This window comes from Trichomonas vaginalis, chromosome III (genome assembly GCF_026262505.1).
Source record: "Trichomonas vaginalis G3 chromosome III, whole genome shotgun sequence".
In the NCBI taxonomy this organism is placed as follows: Eukaryota; Parabasalia; order Trichomonadida; family Trichomonadidae; genus Trichomonas; species Trichomonas vaginalis.
The window spans coordinates 22,469,537-22,491,984 of NC_067205.1; the positions used below are offsets into that span (position 1 = coordinate 22,469,537).

The window sequence follows — 22,448 nt, forward strand, 5'->3', positions numbered from 1 at the left end:
TCCATTTTGCAGTGTTTAAATCACGAAGAATTAAATTTAAATCAAACTTTCCCGAATTAAAACCTATGATATTCACTTTATTGAATTCCTCATCTAGAAGTTCTTTAAATGCTTCCTTCTGTTTTTCATTTAATGTATGAGACAAAGTCCCCGCCGTTTGCGACTTCAATAATTCATTGTATTGACTCATATTTGATTCAACAACTAATGAACAGGTTGAAAATAAAAACTCAATCCAATCAGAAATAAAAGAATCACTCGAAGTTAAGCAAAAATTCCTCGTATATGTTTTATCGTTTAATTTAACCGTTGATGATACCATGAATGGTTTTAAGTAAGCATTCAAAGTTGCACACTCAAAGTTGTAATTCTTCTTTAGTCTCTAATGTTTCAAAGTCAAAAGTAATATAATATCTTGTCGGTTTATAATATTTCTGCAAATTGTGAGCTAATAACCATGATATATCTTCTGTTTCGTAATATGTGGTGCATATGGTTGCTGTGTCTTTGCAACTGAACGTCTTGAATTAATCTTCCATTATTTCTTTACATTTCTCACAATGCTTTAAAAATCTTCTTTTTTTTCCTTTCTGGGTCATCACGGATAGAATAAACTTCTTCTTTACAATATGGACAAACTTTATAGCCGGTGAGTGCTTCTACGTCTGTTATTCTGTCAGCGTGAAGTTTTCCACATGGACTCTGTGTTAATAAAATATTTACTGTTTCACAAATTCTGGATCTATCATTATTGATTCCACTAATGGAAAGTCTACCTTATTTATGTCCACGTCTTCTGGTTGAGGATCACAAATAGAAATCAATATTAACATTTAACATTCTCGCTAATCTCTCACTTTCTGATGAAATGTCAAACCCTTCATATGCATCTATTGCTTCATTTAAATAGCTTCTACGAGTTTTAGGATTAGCACCATCAGGAATGTTATAGAAGCGTTTAAATAACCTCTACCTTCTGCTCTAATTTGATTATCATTCATTTTAGCGGTTCCGTTTTTGTTCATTTATGTAAGAATAAAAAATTAAAAAATAAATAAAAAAATAAAGTTTATTTTTTAAAGCCCATAAAATGAATTAAGAACACATAAATTTTTATCATCTGCGACGTGACGAATACATTTAATTTACTCAAGAATGCGTACCCTGATACATTAAATCTAATTCCTGTCTTATTTAATTTCACAACTTTGAAAAGGAATGTATGAATAGTTATAAATGATGAGAAGATGTTTTATGGGTTGCTTCCATTTTTCTGAAAAAATGAATAAATATAATGCTTATACATTTTCATATCTTTTATATTCTTAATAACGAATGGTATAGACCTTTCCACTTCGTCTTCCTTCGGTGCTGTTCTTTCATATGAAACATTATTGGTATCTTCAATAATGAAACCACAATCACACAAAATTTTATAGGTTCCAATGGTTTCTTTTGATATTTTATCTAATAAATCAAAAACTTTATCAACACCTGTGCATTTATTTAAATAATAATTTGTGTAAATATCATGATCTTCTTTCTTAATCGTATTAGTTGCATATGTCACGTTTTTAAGAGCTTTTTTGAATTTTTCGGAATCTAAAGGTGGTGAAAGTAGGATACAAGGGTATTCTTCATTATCAATAAATTGTAACTTATGTTTACGAATAAATTTAGTACCTTCTTCTGAAAGTGTTTCGTCTATTTCACCATCTAATAAATTTTGTGTTGATTCTGAGACATAATTTTTATATCTTTCTTCATGAGATTTCTGTACTTCTGATTCTGAAGCTGGGATATTCATTAAACCCTCTACTTCATTTTCATTATATTTTTCAACTTCTCTTAATTCCTTAATTTTTTCATCTATTTCATCTCTTATTTTTTTCAGTCTTTCAATTTCATTGTATTCATCATCTTTAATCCGTTCTTCATAATATTCAGGGAAAACATCAGGTTCTTTAGGTTTTTCTTCTTCAGATGTGGGATATAAGAAATTTATAACATCATCTTTATTCATTTTTCCATCATAATCTAAATCATTTAATAACTCCGCGAATTTTTTACAATTTCTTAAATAATATTTATCAACTTCATAACCCACCTCCTCTAATATATCCTTTATTTCCTCGTTTGTGAATCCTAATTTTTTAACGTTGTTAGTTTTGACGCTCATTTCATACAAAATAAAAAAATAAAATAATAAACATAACTAAGTTTTAATTTTTCGTAAGACATGAATTTTTAAAGTTTATTTTTTATTCATGAAAATAATTATTTCTAATTTCTTTTACTCTCTCATATATACTAGATTTAAAGAATTCAGAACTTTTACCATAATCTCCTAAACGTTTTCTTATCCCTAACGTGTGCCAGTTATTATATGAAACTGAATAAACTTTATCTTTATCTTTACACCTTTCATCACTTCCAATATATTTATATCTCAGTTTTGATTTAGCATTTTCATATTCATTAGCGTTTAATAATTCACAGTCTTCCTTTTTAAATTGATGTTTAAGATATTCAGGATTTAATACTCTACGTTTATATGCTCCTAACTTAGTTCTAAAGTTTTTCTACAAAATTTAGGAATTCCATCCTCTTTAATGTCATCAATGATTTCCATTTCATTATTTTCAATTTCTTCTTCTCGTTTATGAGGTCTTTGATTATGACTCCATTGATTCCATGAAATTAAATATTCTTTATCATTATATTTATACCTCATTAGCTTATTTTGGCTTTCATATTCATTTAATAATTCACAATCTTCATTTTTAAATTGAAGTTTAACCCATTCAGGATTTAAACAATGTTTAATTAATCGTGGAATATCTGACATCATCTATATATAGCTTCTTTTATAAAAGATAAAAAAATAAATTATTTTAAAATTAATGTTAATTTTTTAATGATTTATAAATAAATATATTTTAATGCATCGTCTATATATAGATGTAACAAAAAAAGTCACACAACCCTTCATATCCTACTACTTTATATTCTTATTCTTTTTTTAAGAGATTACAAGTAAACCAAAATTGTGGATATAAAGGTTATTTATTTAGAAAGACAATTAAGCAAAATTCCGTAAATCGATATAATTTCATTAAAAGCAACCAAACCTCTTCTTTTTCTTTGGTTTCTCTTCAACGACAATTTTAGATGGCGTTTCGGGTTCTGATTTAGATGTGTCTAATTGAGTAGCAATGCTGAGCATTAATTCTTCGATTCCAGCACCACTTAAAGCAGAAACTTCGAAGTAATCGACATTAATTGATTTGGCGAAATTTTCGGCTTGTTGTGATGGAACTAAGCGGGTTTCATGAAGGTCTGCTTTACTGCCAACGACAATGATTCTGGGAATTGGATTGCAGTTTGTTTGAATATTTTCATACCAATCTCTAAGATCATCAAAAGAAGTAGCATCTATGATTGAATAAACAATTACAATAACACTTGAACCACGGAAAAACGATGGTGCCAGTGCCCTATAACGTTCTTGGCCAGCAGTATCCCATAAATCAAGTGTGATTTGCTTGCCATCCACTTCAACTTCTTTTTTCATATAAGACGCTCCGACTGTGGAGCTAGGAGTGTCAAGATAACTATTATTCACAGTTCTATTAATCAGGCATGTTTTTCCTACTCCCGAGGATCCAACAAAGCACACTTTCACGTTTACCATTGAACAGGTCTGATTAGAAAATTGTTGGAAAAAAAAAGAAGATTAGAAAAACAATCTACAACACTTTAATTTCTCTTAAAATATGAATTTTACTTTTTATGATTTTCTGGCATTTTTGTTCAATCAATTTATGACTAAATTATATTTCGCATTGTAATTTCTATCAACAAGTAGGCATGTGGTAGCATTTTTAACCACTAGAACAAATGGAATTAAGAAATTTCATTTCGACAAATGTCGAACTATTGAAATGATTCATAAACTAATAACTAATTAAACTATAATAAAAACATTTTATAATACAAAGAGAAAGAAAATAAATAAGATTATCAATAGGATAATTCCTAAACTCATTATAATTGTAAATTCCTGACTATTTGATTTGGGATTTCCTTGAATATTTTGGGGACTCCTTGGAGATATATGCATATTTGAGGGAATAGGATTGAGTACGAAATTACTTCCATCAGGCATTTCTGACTTTACTCGCCTAGACATAACTATCGGAGTTGGAAATGAGTCTTCACTAGCAGATTTTAGATTTAAAGGTATAATCGGGGTAGAAAATTCTTGCTTTTTAACAATAAAGGGTGATTTTTTCTGCTTCTGTGCTTCAATTTCACGAATTTTAATATCATTAATTTGCTGTTGAGTGTGTATTGCTTGAATAATTTGATCTCGTTTGGGAAATTGTGGTAATTTGATAGCATTTTTTTCGCATATGAATAACAGAGATCTAGTTAAATATGAATCTTGATTACTGAAATCCATTAGCGGCGATGATTTCATACAAATTCGTAGATCTCAACTATTTCTAAACGTACACTTTTCATATTATTCATAATGAAAATGAGTGATTTCATTTACATTCCCAAATACTATTGATTTTTGAGACAAAAGAGATTGCTGTTTTGGCTATAGAATCAACAATTATTGATTGCTGTACACACTGAAATATTTGAATGACTGGTTCAATAAAAGCTGGTTTGACTATAGATAAAACAAACACGGATTGCTGTTCATACTGGAATTTGTTGATTTAAGTACAGAATCAAAATATTTGTTTTAATATTGAGGTTGAAATACTTCTATTTTTTATTAAATTAAAAATCACAACAATAAACAACATAGGAAATACATCTACATTATTTTTTGAAGAAAGATGCAATATCAGCAACTCCTTTTGGCCTTGATTTTAAGTCAGCCTTCTTAGACTTCGGAGGAGTCTTCTTCTTTACATCGTCGACAGCTTCTGACTGTGGTAAATTGGGTGTCAAAACATCTTCCAGTTTTTTCACTGGAAATGAGCCTTCATATGCTTTTTGGAGCTCTTCTTTGAGTAATTGCGTAATATCTTGTGGTAAATAATGGCGAACAACTCCCCAGGCGATTTCTATGAGTTGATTGTCAGGAAGTGAGTTTTTCTTTCTAAGAATTGGCATGATTTTTTCACATCTACCAACAAGCCATTTAAGCATTTTCTTTTGGTCTAATGCATAAGCAAATGTATCATCAAATGGTAATTCAGTGCAAATCTGACCAAAATAAGGAAATACAAGGTCTTCTATTTGCTTGAATGGAGAATTGAAGAAGAAATCTTTCTTTGGAGTATACTCGCTCTTTTGCTTGAACATATAAGGAAGAACTAAGAAAACTGGATGAACTTGGTATGCGAACAAAGCTGATCCATCAGCAACTGCATAATTGTCCATGAAAAATGAGCAATATTCTCTATCAACCAACTGAATTTCAAACAATTTTCCATCTTTTAATATGAAATCATTGGATTGGCCATTTCTTGGATGTGGTAAAGTTATTAACGTAGCATCATTGCCAAATTCAGAAGGGAAAAATGCAAGTTTATTCATGAAAAATTGTCACTTTTGGTTCATATTCTTTAATCGCATTTCAAACTCATCTCATAGCATTTCTTTTTTGTGTTATTTACGGATTTTGGCTTTCTCATCCAGGCAAACATCTTGACGCAATTTGCGATAATTATCTCCTGTTATTGCATGAAAATGTAAGAGCATCAAAGTAATAACTATATTCAAGTTTGTTAGTCATGATAGAGAATAGTCTGTTAGTAGATATAATAGAGCTTATAATTCAATATGCATTTTAATATTCTTATTGAAAATGTATTATATACAATGATATATTTTATGAGAAATTCCATATTTCCTACATATATGAGGATGATCTATACTTTTTCCCAAGCATTTAGTAATTTGTAATAAGTTTTTTTTATCAGAGGTGCCTCTACAATGAATTTGAGAGATGAATGCATGGTATTCGGGTAATGTAGTTAAATATCTAGAGATAAACACGAATTAAATAATTTTTGTAAACAAATCTATATGAAATTGTCACACCTTTGAATCAAAACGGGATAACATGCCAAATTATGAATAGTCGATGGATTCATCATCAAATCATCATGAAAACTAAATCTTTTTGGAAAAATTCTAAAATTACTGATGAACCAAACCATAAAATAATTTCAAATCTAGAAAAAATTAATAAAAAGGAGATAAAATAAGTTCTATCAAATCCCATAATACAAGATAAAAAAATTTTATTGAATAATAGCAGAAATAATATCGGGGAATGTAGCATCAGGAGTAAGCAGGGAATTAATCTGGTCATTGTCTGTATCTAATGCTCCGTCCTGGGAAACGCGAATGCGGATATGAGCTGGTCTATCACCAACCCAGTAGTTTGCGGCCAAAGAGAAATCACTCATTGGAGCGATATCGACCATAGTATTTGTCTTAACGTCTTCTTCTGTCTGTGAAAAAGCCTCAATTATGATTGAGCACCAAAGAGCGGCTTTCTTGAGGATTGAGATAATCTCTGGGAACGACTCAGGTCTGCCGAGTGGTAATCTGGCCAATTTAACGGAATGTACGCAATTTCCATTTCTTGATTCGTTATCATTGAGGATTAAGCGGACAGTCTTGCCACCAACGGTTCCGTATACATCGGACTTCAATTGTATCATCTGAGATATCGTAGATGAAACCAAAAATTCGATATTAAATCTGATTCCACACTTATCTTGGATATCTTTCAATTGTGAGACAGGGAATATGATTGGTGGGTCAACAACGATCATTGGCATATGATGGTTTTGCTCAAAATAGTCATAAGTTAACAATGCTTCGAATTTATCAGCAAATGGGAAGTGTAAACCGCCTAATGACATTTTAAAATCAATTGGGCAGTTAGGAATAGTAAATAACTGTATTGGTGTCGCATGTGATTCATGAGATTCTTTTTCAATTGAATCTAATCTTGCTGCAATGGAGAAAAGATGTGACATGTGCGAGCGATTATCATTATCAAAAAATTCTACAATCTCTGGAAGATCATAAACGTCATTTCTTCCTCCATATGAAAGAGTTAATCTTGCTGAGCTGATTTTTTCTTGGTTTTCAACGAGAAGTTCTAAAAGAAATCCATTGCCACTGATATTAAGTTCATCTTTTCCATTTGGACCTGGTAAAATGTCTGAACTTAGTCCACTGTTAGTTGCTTCTTGTTTAAGCCATTCTGCAATACCGTGATGAGTATATCTAGAAGGATCTTGTCTATAACGATCGATTAAAGAGAGTGATTGATAAATAGAATCAACAACTCTCCATGTCTTTGTATCATTTGATTGAGATGCACTTCCTGGAGCACCTTCCTTTCCAACTAATGCTTTAAGATGAGTTTCTTGTTTCTGGATTGCTTCTTGGAGAGTTCTAACTGATTGAAGGATTAAGAAACTCTTTCCGTAAGCATGTGCTGGACCAAGAGCTTGTGCAGCACCTGGACCATTTAAATCATCACAAAGTTCTATAAGACCGCGCTTGATTTGCGTAACAAGCTCTCCAAAAGTTTTCATTATCCTGTCACATTTTTTTCTTCAACAAAAAAGTGTCAATTACTAAAAAGGTGACATTAAATGGACAAATTCCCATTCAACGACCACGATCCATATTATATGAATCTTCGCGAAATGATCGGCCACAAGGTTTTCATTAAGCTCGAAAATAACAGAGAATTGGAAGGAACATTAATGAGCCTTGATCAATTCGGTAATCTCGTTCTCAATGATACAGTCGAACTCCAACCAGGTTCGATCGTTCCAAGAAATTATCAGCCAAAAAAATTAGGTACAGCTGTCGTTCGTTCCCCTCATATCTTATCAACTAACTTAGTTAGAACAACCTAAACTTCTAATAACTTAGGAGTATACAGCCAGATCCTACAGATTCATGAAATTTACTAAATTGTTAACCATACTCTTCAAATTACAAACTTTTTTCAATAAATCAAATAAAATACCTCTATATGATAATGAATCTACGCTATGAGCTCATAAATAATAATTCTATGCTTTATAGTTTCATAATTCATTAAATTATCCATAATAATTTTGAAAATATAAATTTAAATTTTTCATAACCACTTCCCTATCTTACCCTATACTAACAATATGAACTTGCACATCAAAACTACATAATGGTATATTATTCATTATGATTTTCCAGTTTTCAATTTATTCCTCTAAAAACACCTTTTATAATAAATTACATGCAATATATATATGAGGTAAAGATTATATGTTTTTGAAATTATTGTTTAAACTCATAGATAAGATATAAATTTGAAATATTTTCTCAACACTTTAATGCAATAATCTTAAAATAAAGAGAGATACTGTTTTCATTGGTTTATTAAACACATAATTATGAATCTCAGGAATAAACATCCAAAATAAAACAATTAATCATGATTTATTTATTAAAAAAACAGTAAAAATTAAGTTATTTTTTTCGAAATGAGTATCAAACAAACATTATTTTTACTTACATAACATTGCATTGATTAGCATTCATATATCCTTCATCTGATTTATTTTTCTGCAAAGCCTCTCTTACTTCCATTTCATTTGCAGCAATATCTATATCAGTACAAGCCATAGGAGACCACATCTGTGCGAAATCATCCATTCCACACGTGACAAGGAATTTCTTTTCCCTGTGAGAGATAATTGATTCGACATGTCCGTGATGTCCACTCAAAACTTTCTTAACATTTCCATCATTCGCATCATACAAATACACCAAAGCATCATCGCTTCCTGTTGCCACGAAATTACCAAACCATCTGACAGGGGAAGGAGAATCCAAACAAATATGAGAATTAAGAACTTTTATACATCCTGGAGCTTCCTTGACTGTTTCTTTTTTATGTGGTTGAGGCATTTCTGGTCTGTTTTTGATGGCCTCGCGAAGATTAACTAAGTCAATGTTGCCGTCATCAGATACGTAATCAGAAATTCTAATGTTATATTTCTTGTCAGATAAATCATCTTTGTTTTCTATTTTTGATGGAAAAATTTCGTAGTTTTCGGATGTTTCGAAGAGATGAACTGATCCTCCATGAACTGATGCGGCAATTCGCTCTCCGTATTCATCAAAAGCAAGATGAGAGATACCAACTTGTTTGTTATAAGCTTCTCTAACTGAAAATCCGTATTGTTTTGAAGGATCCATTTTTCTGAGGTCTAATAAAATAATTGTTCCGTCATCTCTTGAAACAGCAAATCGTTTCTTATCTATTGGATGGACATCCATAGATAGAATGTGTGGATCACCTTCTGAGTAGTTTAGAAGCAATGATTCAGTATGAATTTCTTGATTTGGAGTTATTTTTGGTATAACAGTTGGAGGATCTTTACGGGATTCTACTTCCTTTCGTACAACATCTATGTATGATTCTGGAACAAGTGGAACGTCAATAAAAGAAGATGAAGGGTAATTTTGTCTGATATCAAATAAATGAAGAGAATTATCATCTGAACATGTAATAAATGTATTAGGATCAATAATAATTGATGAAATCACTTTTCCTTTATGATGATTTTCATATAAAGTACTAACAATGCCTGTTTGATTTAATTCAATGAGTTGAACAGTTGCATCATTACCACCTGCAATAAATTTATTGGATGATAGGAAATTAGTAGTTAAAATTCTTTGACAATTCGGTTTTATAATTGATTGAGGTTTGGAGAGTCGAGTCCCAATATCCCAAAGTAATATAAAACCAAGATCACAACTTGTGATTAGTTTATCTCCATAAGAATTTATAGAGGCAGTAGGAACGAAGGATTTATGACCGCCAAATTGCTGAACTAACTTCAAAGAGGTAACAAGATTTATATTATCATAAAAGAAATCTTCGAAGGCAGTTATATCGCCTTCATGATTATTTTTCCATAGTATCTCTGACATCCTTTTCATTTTTTTTGGAAAAAAATTGCCAATGATGTCAAATTTTGCAAAAATGGTTCCGCTGGGGCTCGAACCCAAGACCTTAGCGTTATCAGCACTACGCTCTACCTACTGAGCTACGAAACCTTGTTCGAATTCATCGAATTATATTTATTGAAGTGGAAATCATAATAATCAAGGAAAATATTTGAGATAGATTTAGTCAATGATAAATAAGCCAATGAATAATTTTCTGCCATAAGTTACATATTCCTAGAAAATTCTGTCTCTACACACAAATTTCACTTTTGATATTCTAAATTTTCCTAAATCTTTCCAATTAAATATATTTTTCATTCACCTCACATCTTACCCTTCTCCCTTTCAATTGTTAATTTGCTAAATCGGCTTATGATTTATTTTGAGACCATTTGTAAACTTGTGGTCTAACCACTTAGCTAAAGATGTCTGCTGAAGAAGCTCAGGCTCAGGCTCCAGTTGAGGAGAAGAAGGAAGAGACAAAGACAGAGGAACTCCCACCAAAGCAGCCACGTAAGATCAACCGTGCTGAGAAGAAGATGCGTGATGCCCTCCTCAAGCACAACCTTAAGGAACTCGAGAACGTCACAACAGTCACAATGCGCGCTGGCAACCAGATGGTCTTCTCCTTCTCCCAGCCAGACGTTTTCTACCTCGACAACGTCTACATCGTCTTCGGTGAGAACAACAGATCCGATGCTGCTTCCGCTGCTTCCCAGTCCATCTCTGATGCTGCTGGCAAGGCTGCTGAACAAGCTCCAGTTGTTGTTGAGAACGAAGATGAAGAGGCTCCAGATGCTACAGGCCTCGATGAGAACGATATCAACATGGTCATGCAACAGGCTAACGTTTCCCGTGCCAAGGCTATCAAGGCTCTCAAGGATAACAACAACGATATGGTTACAGCCGTCATGAACCTCACAGTTTAAATAAACTAGAACTATAAGGTTTATTTGTAATAATTACCTAATTTCTTTAACCTATTTTGCGATATATCAAATCTATTGTTTTCGATTTTCGTTGAATAATGTGAAAAAGAAGGAAAAATGGGACTAATTAGGGATAGAAAATATACTTTAGGTGAAAATAATAAATAGAGTGAACAAAATTAAACCCTGAGAGGGCTTCTAGTTATTTTGAAGACATGGCTTCCTTTGAGGGATGATACCTTAACCACCGGTGTATAGTTACGTGCAGCGAGTCTTGGCATCGTTAATACAGGAAGTTTTTTATCAACCTGTGATTGACTAATTTTGAAGTTGCCTGTATCATTCTTGGCTATATAGTCTAATATCTGGGAGGCCGAAGCTCTTCGGTTGGGATATTCAACAAGGCACATTGAAATAATCTCTCCGAGGATTCCATGTGACTGGTTACGAATTGTAAGAGTTTTATTTTTAATACTCTTAAGGTACTCAGCTTCACCTTCATATCTGAATGGGAAGCAAAGGTTTGTAAGTATGTGAATAGTCAAACCTAACGCCCAAACGTCCGATTTGAAGGGGTTGTATTTATTGTCTAAAATGATCTCTGGAGCAAGGTAGCATGGCGTTCCACAAAATGTTGAGAGGGAACTCTTCGTTTCTCTTGATAAACCGAAGTCGATTAATTTTGGATTGAAATGTGCATCAAAAAGAATGTTTTCTGGCTTTATATCTCTATGGGCCACATTTCTTTGATGTAGATAGCACAATCCATTGATTATTCCGTGAGTTATTCTGACTTGCTCGTTATAGGTGAAAATTGTATTATTTGTAAGGACTGTTTGAAGGTCCCCATTAGGAAGATATTCCATAATGATCATAATGATGTCTTCCTCGTAAATAATATCATAAACCTTAACAACGTTCGGGTGATCAAAACGGCTAGCAAGTCTCAGCTCATTTTCGACATACTGTAAGATCCCATTTGACATCACTTGACTTCTATCAAGGATTTTGATGGCTACAAGTTCACCTGTTTTTTCGTCTTTACCAAGAACCACGACGGCAAACGATCCATTTCCTAGTCTTTTAATGATTTTATACTTATGGACGTGCTGGGGAATACGAATTTGAGAACAGCAGCATTGGACGTCAGCCATATTACTGAAAAAAATAAAAAAATTGAAAGAAAACAGCAATTGATTCAAATATTGAAGAGCATAAATAAATTTGAATATATTGAAAAATAATTATAGGATAATGCTATTGCTAACATCATCATAAAAATCTTTCTAAGCGTTGCATAAACTTGATCTTCTCAAAAATCTTTACATAATTCTATTGAAAAAAGAAGGACCACTGTGTAGAAAAAATTAAAAGTTTAGGTAGGTAAATCTTGCTTATTACATTGCATAGATGGATTTATCCTTTTTATCTTTTTTATGGCAATAAATTGAATAGAGTCATTTCCCTTCGAACTTTTTATTCCTCGGACATTTGAAGGAAATTTTTATAATTCAATTTTGACCATTTATGTAAAAAACAAATTCATTATCTATTGGGATGCCATCTATCATTTGCATAAAAAAATGTAAAGTTCAGAATGCTTTTCTCGGAAAAATATTTCCGTACATCTTAATCTACATAAGATACCACAAACATAAATCAACTGTATTTCAAAAACGATGAGTATATACAATTATTAAATTTTCCGTGAATTTGTGAATGAATATTTTCAATGCAAAATGTAAAATTAACGAATTCATTTAATTTATCCAAAGTTAAGAATTAGATTTATCACATCATTCTATGAAATATTTTGCAATAAAAATAAAATCTTATATCACCGGACGTTAGGACTTTCTCGGATAAATTCAAAAATGAGAGATTCACTTTTATCCATCATTAGGCGTAGTATTTAGTTCTGTTTTTAGAGTTATATGAAAAAATGTGGAGAATTTTTGCAATCCTCGAAAATTAACATCAAAAGGGCGTTTTAAAAATAAACTAAGGATGTCAATTCGGAAAATTGTTTTCGTTTTAGGAGAATAAAATTTTCCATTTGGAAAATTTAAAAAGTGAGACGCGCAGGATTCGAACTTTTTAAAAGTTGATTTAAATATATTCTAGTGTGGAATCTAAGGATAATATCATATTTAAAATAAGAATATACGAGCTTAGGTGGTATAATTTTTTTCAATAAATTTGAGAGTATGTACGTTTAGGGCATCAAAAGTGTCAATTCGCTCAGCGAAAGCTGAGCTAGCTTCGTTCTCGAAAAAATAGGGAAGAAGTGAAGGAGAGTGATACAGATGTTGACACATTCATATAATTTCAACAAATTTGATCAAATTGAAATTCAATGAAATTCAATTCACTTCATATCCTTCAGTCAGTACATTGACATCCTTCTACATCACAATGATAACTCGGGAATCAATAGTTCTACAACTAACTCAGAAAAAAAACAAGATTTTTACTTCCAGCTTGCAGCTTTTAAAAAGTTTCGATGATAAAAATCACTCTACTCTTGTTTATCGATATGTTGTGATAGTAGGTAAACATATTCTTATCGATTTTAATAAAAATATTTTTACGAAAATCTGAACCAATTACAGAGTTATTCATAAAGTTTATGATAACTGTAATTATTTCATCTTTGTTTTATATTTGAATAAACAATTTAATTTAAATTGCATAATATTTTTTGGTTGAAAGACAGGAAACTTAGTTGAGTTTGTATTATTTTTATCGTTTAATTCATCGTATCAGTGAGTGATCCAGATATTTAAGATATTTAGAAAAAAATTATTAATTTGATTAACAAATTTTAATCAAAATAGCAAAAATCTATTTGATAGCTGTAAACAAACAATAATTTTTATTTCAAGCAAAATCACTTATTTTCATCTAAACGTGTAAAATTGTCAATTTTATAAAAATAAATTGAAAATCTCAAGAAATGTAAAGGAGAGTAATATTTTTCAATTTTCTTTTTTTCTTTGTCTCAAATATTTTCTGTTGGGAATTTTCTTGTTATCAAAAAATAATTTTAATATTTGTTTATTTCATTACATACAATAAAATTTTAAAAACTCTATTTCTTCTCAAGAAAATTTTTTTCCTTCATATGAAGAAACATTTTGTTCTCCATTTGATGCTGAGTCTAAATCTCGATTTTTGAATTTTCTTCTTTCCAAATTTCTTTTTTCCAAATTAGAAGTTTAATTCAAATTTTCAATAGTTTATATATTTTCTCAAACGGTCTTAGATTTTCTTACTTTTTGGGGATTTTCTCTCAAAATATACAAAAATAGTAATATCAATACATGTGTCTAATATACTTTAAAACCATCGTGACAAAATTCAAAAACGAAGAGTTCTTCTCTCCAAATTTTTTTCAAAATCAAAAAAATGAGATAAAAAAGTACGTTTGGAAAATTCATTTTTAGCATTTTAGGAATTTTCTCACTTTTCTTCCAAATTGACATCCTTAAATAAACACATGTAATTTTGATTTGAAATTTAATTGAAGATATCTTTTTCCCATCCGGAGCTATTTCTTTTTTCGATATTTTTCGGTGGGCATAATGTTCTCTTAGATATATCTATAATAAATACACTCACAATTTAAATTTGTTTCGCATTATGTAATTTCATTTGTTTTGATATTTTTCTCAACGAATAATTTCCTTAGGAATTACCATGTTTGATTATGATAAACCTTTAATTCATAACAACTTATGATTAATTTTCACAAAATACTAAAGTACTCACAAAATCTAGATTGAGAGGCGGTCAATGACTTTTGAGGGGAAATTAACGCATGAATTTAATATTATTTAGGTTGATATTCTTGCTTATTATTTCAGAAAAAAATCTTAAAAATTTCAATATGAAAATTGAAAGCAATTCAAAAAAATTGCTAACATGTAAATTTTAATATCCTATGCATAATTTCATATTTTGAACATTTTTTATTTTTGTTTAAAACTTAAAATTTTGCGAATTTAATATAATTTATAAAATATAATACGTATATATATTTAAAATACACTAAATTTAATTGTTAATTGACGTTTTTGGGAATGAATTTTATCAAATCATGCCTGAATCCGAAAATTTGAAAGAACAAATTACACAATCATATATGTAGAATTCAAAATACAAACTTAAAGATTGTATACGTTTAAAATTATTCAGATTGTGTTTGATTTCCACTCATTCTGTTTCTTTTGAACTCTAACACTAACATTTCATGATGATTACATGATCCATTTATACATGGTTGAATTGTTCCAGATTCTACCAGAAAATCAATCCAAATTTCTCAATGCATTCATGTTGATTGGACAAAATTTAAAATTTATCAGCCTGTTTCCAGAGAAACTCATATATTCCCTAATGAAATGTAATTTTTGCTACATTTATTTCAATCAAATTTCAAAAAATTGACTGCAGAGCTTGAAAAGGTGATGAATCATGTTGTTATTAGATGTACATATTAGATTTACTATTTCCAAAAAAATGCTCAAATTTGAATAGTTTTTAGAAAATTTGGAATTACACTCCTTACATTATATATAATTAAATGTTTAAATTTTATTTATTTTTCCCTTTTAATTTTATAACATGCTCTATCAAAACTAACCTCTCAATTGAAGGCCACAAAATCTAAGTAGTGAGGGTACACAAATTTTGTATGGAGTACGGTTCAATTTTTGAGAGCCTCACTACTTAGATTTTGTGACTACCTTATATGTCATCAAAGTAATTTTATGAAAGTCAAAATATCCAAACTTTTTTTAAAAAATATGAAATATTTAATCCTATATATTTAAGTATTTAGTCAAAATTATTGAATCTCTTCATATTCTTCTTTCGAAGTAAGATACTTGGTAATGAGGAATGTAATGAAAAGTACACCAACAATAACTGCAATTGTTGTAGAAACAATAACCAATATGTTGTACTTCCTTACATATAATAATATTGCATCAGCAAATTGCATTTGAGTGCATTTAGATTGGTCTTTGGTAACTTTAATACCAGCAAAAGTGTCACCCTTGTATGAATCACCAGTGAAAACTTGAACTGATGAAGAACGGTCAGCCAAAGTACATAATCAACATTTTGCATTAATGTAATCTGGAGTAAGTTGTTATCATCAAAGAATGTGCTCTTTAATTCTGTTTAAGCACCATTGAACTTAATGGACTTGAGGTTTGGATTCTTTGCGAAAACAGTATGTGGCATGAACTTGACTGTATCTGGAACATCAACATATTGAAGGTTGCATTGATAGAAAGCACCGAATTGGATTTCAGAGATTTTCTTCGGGAATTCAATGGTTGTAAGAGCACTGCATTGAGCGAATGCATAGTTCTCAATGCTTTCAAGGGTTGGTGGTAATACTATGTTTGCCAATTTGGTGCAGTAACTGAAAGCTTGAGCACCAATGACTTTTACGTTGCCTAAGTAAACTGTTGTAAGAGATTCACATTGGTAGCAGCATCTTGTAGGAATTCTTTCAAGATTTGGTGGGAAAGCAAGAACTGTTAATTTGGAGTTCTTTCTGAAGACTGCATCACCAAGAGAAACAAGAGCACTTGGCATTGTATAGTTTGTATGGACATTTGAATCAGTGAATGGCCATCCTTCGATTGATGTCAAATGCTCATCGAAAACAAGGTTGGCCGCATTTGATGTCCAGATTGAATGGATTAACTTTGTTCTGTCATAGTTGTAAAGGAGCTTTTGATTAGCATCATAATAGAAGAATTTGTTTTCTGGAGGAATTGTGAAACCATTGACTCTTGTCATTTCTGCAAAGACAAATGGTTCAATTGTTTCACATGTCTTTGGAATTTCGAATGTTAAAATGTTTGCTTGTCTGAAAGCGGAATTCTTGATTGTTTTGATGTTTCCTCTGTATGTAATAGTATCTAATGAGCCACATCCGTAAAATGTGAATTCAGGGACAACATCCATGCTTGGTGGCATTGAGAATGATTTGAGATTATTGTTTTGGTAGAAAACATAACCTTCCATCTTGAAATCAAATGTATCTAATGGAATTGAGTTGAACTTGCAGTTCTTGAATGCGTATAACTTAATGAGTTTGATGTTCTTGAATGTAAATGCACTCAAAGAAGAGCAGTCTTCAAATGCACTGACACCAATGGTTTCTACATCTGGAATATTGATTGTGTGTAACTTGTTGCATCCTTTGAATGCCAGTCTTGGAAGTTCTGTTAAATCAGATGTAGAATTGAATGATGTAAGGGCTGTGCATCCCTGGAATATGCTATCTCCCATAGATGCTGTATTTGGAGGAAGTGCAATAGTTGTTAAAGCGGCGCATCCTTGGAAGCAAGACTGACCAAATGAATGCTTCATTCCTTCGATTGGTTTAGAGGTATCGTTATTAACTTGAATGAATGAAACTAAGTTCTTGCATCCTTGGAAAGCACTATCGCCATAAGTCATTGTATGGACATGATATTGAAGGGTTTTTAGGTTAGTGCAGGAAGCAAAACACGAATTTCCAAGTGAATCAACAGTTTCAGGAATTGTAAATGATTGAAGAGCGAAGCAGTTAGAAAATGATTGAATGCCAAACTTGGAAATTGGTGCTTGAATTACAATATCTGTTAAAACTTCTGATCCATTGAATGCTAAATCTGGAATAGTAGTGATTGCGCCATAGATTTGAAGATGTGTAAAATTCTTATGATCACCAAAGATTTTGGTAATATCTGCAGCTGTAAACTCACCATCACCTGATATAACAAGTGTTTTATTGGAATCAGTATAGCTGAAACTAACTGAACACCTTGAAGAAGATATCAATAATGGCAACATTTATAAGTAACTGAAATCTCTTATAGAACGACAATCATTTCCATTTCTTCGTACAAATAGAACATATTCTAGATAGCTTTTGAAAAAATGACACCCTTGGCAATTTGTAAATCTCTCCAAAAGAAAGGAGAAACGCTATTTTCATTATTCAACCAAATAAAAATATAAATTTGGACACAAATTTATTTTCCAAAGCTAAATTCTATTGATTGAAATCAAAGTAGTATATGATGCGGGTTGTGTGACTTTTTTTGTAATCGTAAGAATTCTCACATAATTGAATGATTTTTGAACATACTTCCGAATAGCAGATTTTAAAAATTTATGAATAATTTATAAAAAGTTTTTATTCCTACAATTCCTATATTACCATTAATAAAAAGAATATATTTTATAATAGTTTCATTTCGAACATGTTAAAATTTATCTGCATTTCGAAAAATTTTATTATAAATGATAATATAATTTATTAAATTAATATATAACTTATGAATTTTTACTTTTTGCATAGATTCCAAATATGGTGTCAATTTTTTAAAAATTTTGAATTCAATGAGTTATATCAAAAATAAAATTCTTGAATAGAGTAAAAAAATTTAAATAATTTATTTAAATATTTTCTTCTGACATTTTTGAATAATTTATTTTTTTAATTCGTAAGAAAATGAGTGGATCAAGATCTAATAAATTTTTAGTAGATTCCAAAAAGTAATTTTTATATCTTTCCTCATGTGATTTTTGAACTTCTGATTCTGAAGCTGGGATATTCATTAAACCCTCTACTTCATTCTCAGCATTTCTCAATTCACTAATTCTTTCATCTATTTCATTTCTTAATTGTTCCAATTTCTCAATCTCATCGTTATAATATTCATCCTGTTTAATTTTTTCTTCAAAATATTCAGGAGGTGTTTCAAGGCTCTCTGAGCCCAGGTCCTCTGGACCATAAAGAGGAATATTCTCCTGTTTTTCAACTTTTTTGGGATATAAATATCTCATTATAGCCTTTTTAGTAATTGGTCCGTTATATTTAAATTCATTCAACAATCTGGAAAACTCTTTCACATTCTGCATATATGTTGGATAAGAACCGTCTCCAAAATTTTCTAAAATATTTTCTAATTCTGAATTAGTGAACTTTAAAGATTTCAATGAATTAGTTGTTATACTCATTTATTATAAAATAAAAAATAAAAAAAATAAATTATTCAAAAATGTCAGAAGAAAATATTTAAATAAATTATTTAAATTTTTTTACTCTATTCAAGAATTTTATTTTTGATATAACTCATTGAATTCAAAATTTTTAAAAAATTGACACCATATTTGGAATCTATGCAAAAAGTAAAAATTCATAAGTTATATATTAATTTAATAAATTATATTATCATTTATAATAAAATTTTTCGAAATGCAGATAAATTTTAACATGTTCGAAATGAAACTATTATAAAATATATTCTTTTTATTAATGGTAATATAGGAATTGTAGGAATAAAAACTTTTTATAAATTATTCATAAATTTTTAAAATCTGCTATTCGGAAGTATGTTCAAAAATCATTCAATTATGTGAGAATTCTTACGATTACAAAAAAAGTCACACAACCCGCATCATATACTACTAATCAAAGATTCTTCAAAAATTGAAATTTCCAATATATTTTGATATAAATAGTTAACAATTTAAGGATATAGTCAAAAGGATAATGCAGTTTTGTTCTAATTATAAATTGGTGTTTATGGAATAGTCTTAAATGTTATTACCCTCGATTTTCATAATTGATTTCGTAAATACATATTATAGATATCACATCGACCAAAGTGAATTGTAATTTGGTGCTCAATATTTTAATAATGATTAATTAGAAGTGCCACACCAAGTGTTGGAAACTTTGAACTGCATTCTTATTCGATAGATAGTATAAATAAACTATGAAATAAGCTCTTTAAAGAATATCATGAATATTGCGATTCAAACTTGCCTTTGAGAAAAATTCGCTGAAAATATAAAAGTATATCAATAATTCATGATGTTTCAGCGGCAATATCTCACAATTTATTGAAATTCAACATTTCGAAATTGCAATGCTTCACAAAAATATAGACAAAAACAAATTTTAGAAATACCTGCAAATTACAATCAATACAAAACAATGAATTTTGAAAATCAAAAAGAAAGAGAAATGCGTATCGATTTTGTGGAAAATTGGAATATAATATATTTCACACCAACAATCAAAAACATAGAGAAATTTGGATCTGTAATCGCATCGTAAAAATTGAATGTCACTTTTAAACGTAAACTTCTTAAAAGTACCATCTTCAAATCTAAAATGTCAAAAAAAATTGATAGATTTACAAATATTTTTGCAATATTTTTATTGATGAAAGGAAATTTAGATGAAGAGTTTATGACAAAAAATAGTTTTGCCTACATACAAGAGATCGGTCAAGGCGCTTTTGGCTCGGTTCATCTCGTATTTTCTCTTCAGTACAATCAAAATTTTGCAATAAAAATCATAGATGCATGCCATTTTAATCAAGAAGAAGTTGATGCACTATGCGCAATTGATTCACCTTTTATTGTTAGACTTTACAATTATGAGAAAATTGGTGATTTTGTGTATTTAACAATGGAATATTGCCCGAAATCAATGGACTCTTTCATAAAATCACAAGGAAAAATGGAAGAAGCAGATTTGATCAAATACGCTAAAGAAGTTCTTTATTTATTGTCAACCTGTCACAAAGCGAACATTTCACACGGAGATTTGAAACCAAGCAACTTACTACTTGACCAATTCGGGCGAGCAAAAGTTGGTGATTTTGGTTTATCTTCTAAGAATAATTCAAAAACAAGTACGAATTTCGGCGGTAGCTTTTTATATATGGCTCCAGAAATATTTTTGAAAGAACCATTTGATCCATATAAAGCCGACGTTTGGTCTTTCGGAGTTTCCCTTTATGTTTTGTATACCGGATTTCCTCCTTGGTTCGGATATACCCAAGATGAAATATTACAGGCTATATTAGCAGCTGACTACATTCCTTTATCAGATTCTAACCCCGAAATCAATAAAGTAATTGACATTTGCTTAAAACGCAATCCGGCTGAAAGACCTACAGTTGATCAACTCCTCAGACTTGGCATATTCGGATTCCACACACAGTCATATGTGTTGAAGAATGATGCTAAGCCTCAGAAGATACGTTCTGTTCAAAGTTATAATATGATCAAACTTGTTGGCTCAACCGTATTCAAGAAGAAGGGATCTTTCGGTCCAACAAAACGAAACATACTACAGAAGTATTGATTCAATACTATTTGATCCATAATATTATAATATTTTTGTTACTTTATATTTTTTTTAAATGTTAGTGTATTTTACTGGTGTAATTCTTCCTTTTTACTTCAAAAATATACGCAATCAAATGGAACATTTTCCATACTTTCGAAATACTTGAATATAGAGCAATTCAACATGACGGAACAAGAGCTTATTAGATGTATATATATTGTTCTGTAATATCAAGTTGGATATAAAGTTTTGAACTGACACTTTTTAATGTCTGAGGACGAATCAGTCGAAATCACCCAGTCTTTCTGGGGAATCATTGTCAGACCACATGAAAAGCAAGAATTAGATATACCAGAAGATGCTACATGCATTATTTCAAATGTTTCTTATGGATTAATTGACGAATCAGCAAATCCAAAAGAATCAACTTTAATTGCTCATGTAAAAGAAGTTTCACGCGCTGTGGAAAATCCAAGTGAAGCCGAAAAGGATGTTTTAACATACGATACTCCAATTGCAAAATTAATTCCAGGAAAAATCGAACAAACAAGAGTTTCTCAGACATTTTCCAAATTCAGTGAGGTTACACTTGAAAATGATGGAGATTATGATATCCATGTTTCAGGATTATTTGAACCAGACAATGAAGAGGAAGAAGAGGATATTCCTGAAGAAGATGAAAAGGAAGAAAAATAATTACACACTTTTCGATATAAGGTCGCCAAAAAAAGTGCGGAAATTAAAAACCGCAGTTTGAGTACTTTCTGAGAGTCTGTTTGTCAGAAAGTATACATTTGTAAACTTTCTGACACTAAAATTTTTTTGTCCTTTCAAAGTTTTTGACAATGTCAAAAAGTATTCATCGGGGCTCTCAATTTTCCTCTCAAACGGCGGCTTTTTAAAAACGCTCATTTTTTCATTATAGTGATATAAGACATCTTAGAAAAAAATTGTAACTTGACTATTTCAAAAAAAAAAAAAAAAAAAAAAAAAAAAAAAAAAAAAAAGGTAGTGGGGCCTCCAGGCACTTCGTGCCCTCTAGCCCTGAAGATGTTTAGTATAATGAAGTTTTTTTTTTTTTCTTGGGATGGCCTTCCAGGCACTTCGTGCCCTCTAGCCCATAAAAAGTTTAGTATAACTTTGTCCGGACAAGTAAGGGTCTAACGTCGCTACAGGAAAAGTTACGGGCGTTCCAAGGAAGTAAACTTTGAGAGACTCTTTAGAAACTTTAGACGTTTTACATAACCATCCATGTTTTTACTTTACATCCGATAAAAGTGGTTTGGAAACCGTTATGAGATGGTTAGAGGACATACATGACTATGAGTTTAGATATGACAAGATAGAATATGAGAGTC

At 30.6% G+C, this 22,448-nt stretch overlaps 12 protein-coding genes and 1 non-coding gene across 13 annotated transcripts, besides 3 other annotated features; 4 read left to right on the top strand and 9 right to left on the bottom strand.

Annotated features, from left to right (window-relative positions):
- Positions 1–2,262: part of a mobile genetic element that runs on past the window's edge.
- On the bottom strand, positions 1,829–2,179 carry TVAGG3_0744990 (uncharacterized protein; the record flags this gene model as incomplete). Its single annotated transcript, XM_051244981.1, has 1 exon — positions 1,829–2,179. A coding segment is annotated over one exon (351 nt), but the record flags the coding sequence as incomplete, so codon positions are not given.
- A 790-nt stretch (positions 2,263–3,052) lies between the features above and the next one.
- On the bottom strand, positions 3,053–3,718 carry TVAGG3_0745000 (small Rab GTPase RabX3; the record flags this gene model as incomplete). The annotated part of the gene is made up of 1 exon (XM_001302528.2): positions 3,116–3,694. One exon carries the CDS (start codon positions 3,692–3,694, stop codon positions 3,116–3,118), a length of 579 nt encoding a protein of 192 aa, XP_001302529.1.
- Positions 3,719–4,770: 1,052 nt separating this feature from the next.
- TVAGG3_0745010 (ribonuclease H2 subunit B family) lies at positions 4,771–5,708 on the bottom strand (the record flags this gene model as incomplete). Its single annotated transcript, XM_001302529.1, has 1 exon — positions 4,840–5,562. One exon carries the CDS (start codon positions 5,560–5,562, stop codon positions 4,840–4,842), a length of 723 nt encoding a protein of 240 aa, XP_001302530.1.
- Positions 5,709–6,247: 539 nt separating this feature from the next.
- TVAGG3_0745020 (uncharacterized protein) lies at positions 6,248–7,591 on the bottom strand (the record flags this gene model as incomplete). The annotated part of the gene is made up of 1 exon (XM_001302530.1): positions 6,273–7,586. The coding sequence occupies one exon, from the start codon at positions 7,584–7,586 to the stop codon at positions 6,273–6,275; it is 1,314 nt and encodes a 437-aa protein (XP_001302531.1).
- A 55-nt stretch (positions 7,592–7,646) lies between these two features.
- TVAGG3_0745030 (SMART like-Sm ribonucleoprotein, eukaryotic and archaea-type, core family) lies at positions 7,647–7,994 on the top strand (the record flags this gene model as incomplete). Its single annotated transcript, XM_001302531.1, has 1 exon — positions 7,647–7,916. The coding sequence occupies one exon, from the start codon at positions 7,647–7,649 to the stop codon at positions 7,914–7,916; it is 270 nt and encodes an 89-aa protein (XP_001302532.1).
- Positions 7,995–8,534: 540 nt separating this feature from the next.
- On the bottom strand, positions 8,535–9,993 carry TVAGG3_0745040 (protein modification by small protein conjugation or removal; the record flags this gene model as incomplete). The annotated part of the gene is made up of 1 exon (XM_001302532.1): positions 8,554–9,993. The coding sequence occupies one exon, from the start codon at positions 9,991–9,993 to the stop codon at positions 8,554–8,556; it is 1,440 nt and encodes a 479-aa protein (XP_001302533.1).
- A 44-nt stretch (positions 9,994–10,037) lies between these two features.
- TVAGG3_0745050 lies at positions 10,038–10,110 on the bottom strand. The gene has a single exon. It is a non-coding gene; the product is annotated as a tRNA-Ile (tRNA).
- A 298-nt stretch (positions 10,111–10,408) lies between these two features.
- Positions 10,409–11,021, top strand: TVAGG3_0745060 (protein transport; the record flags this gene model as incomplete). Its single annotated transcript, XM_001302533.2, has 1 exon — positions 10,428–10,931. One exon carries the CDS (start codon positions 10,428–10,430, stop codon positions 10,929–10,931), a length of 504 nt encoding a protein of 167 aa, XP_001302534.1.
- An 89-nt stretch (positions 11,022–11,110) lies between these two features.
- Positions 11,111–12,085, bottom strand: TVAGG3_0745070 (protein serine/threonine kinase protein; the record flags this gene model as incomplete). The annotated part of the gene is made up of 1 exon (XM_001302534.1): positions 11,111–12,085. One exon carries the CDS (start codon positions 12,083–12,085, stop codon positions 11,111–11,113), a length of 975 nt encoding a protein of 324 aa, XP_001302535.1.
- Positions 12,086–14,883: 2,798 nt separating this feature from the next.
- TVAGG3_0745080 (surface antigen family) lies at positions 14,884–18,049 on the bottom strand (the record flags this gene model as incomplete). Its single annotated transcript, XM_001302535.1, has 1 exon — positions 16,119–17,789. The coding sequence occupies one exon, from the start codon at positions 17,787–17,789 to the stop codon at positions 16,119–16,121; it is 1,671 nt and encodes a 556-aa protein (XP_001302536.1).
- Positions 18,050–18,398: 349 nt separating this feature from the next.
- On the bottom strand, positions 18,399–18,962 carry TVAGG3_0745090 (uncharacterized protein; the record flags this gene model as incomplete). Its single annotated transcript, XM_051244982.1, has 1 exon — positions 18,399–18,962. One exon carries the CDS (start codon positions 18,960–18,962, stop codon positions 18,399–18,401), a length of 564 nt encoding a protein of 187 aa, XP_051091569.1.
- Positions 18,963–20,175: 1,213 nt separating this feature from the next.
- On the top strand, positions 20,176–21,202 carry TVAGG3_0745100 (protein serine/threonine kinase protein; the record flags this gene model as incomplete). Its single annotated transcript, XM_001302536.1, has 1 exon — positions 20,176–21,105. One exon carries the CDS (start codon positions 20,176–20,178, stop codon positions 21,103–21,105), a length of 930 nt encoding a protein of 309 aa, XP_001302537.1.
- Positions 21,203–21,357: 155 nt separating this feature from the next.
- TVAGG3_0745110 (nucleoplasmin-like domain family) lies at positions 21,358–21,786 on the top strand (the record flags this gene model as incomplete). The annotated part of the gene is made up of 1 exon (XM_001302537.2): positions 21,358–21,786. One exon carries the CDS (start codon positions 21,358–21,360, stop codon positions 21,784–21,786), a length of 429 nt encoding a protein of 142 aa, XP_001302538.1.
- A 221-nt stretch (positions 21,787–22,007) lies between these two features.
- Positions 22,008–22,060: a mobile genetic element.
- Positions 22,061–22,067: 7 nt separating this feature from the next.
- Positions 22,068–22,448: part of a mobile genetic element that runs on past the window's edge.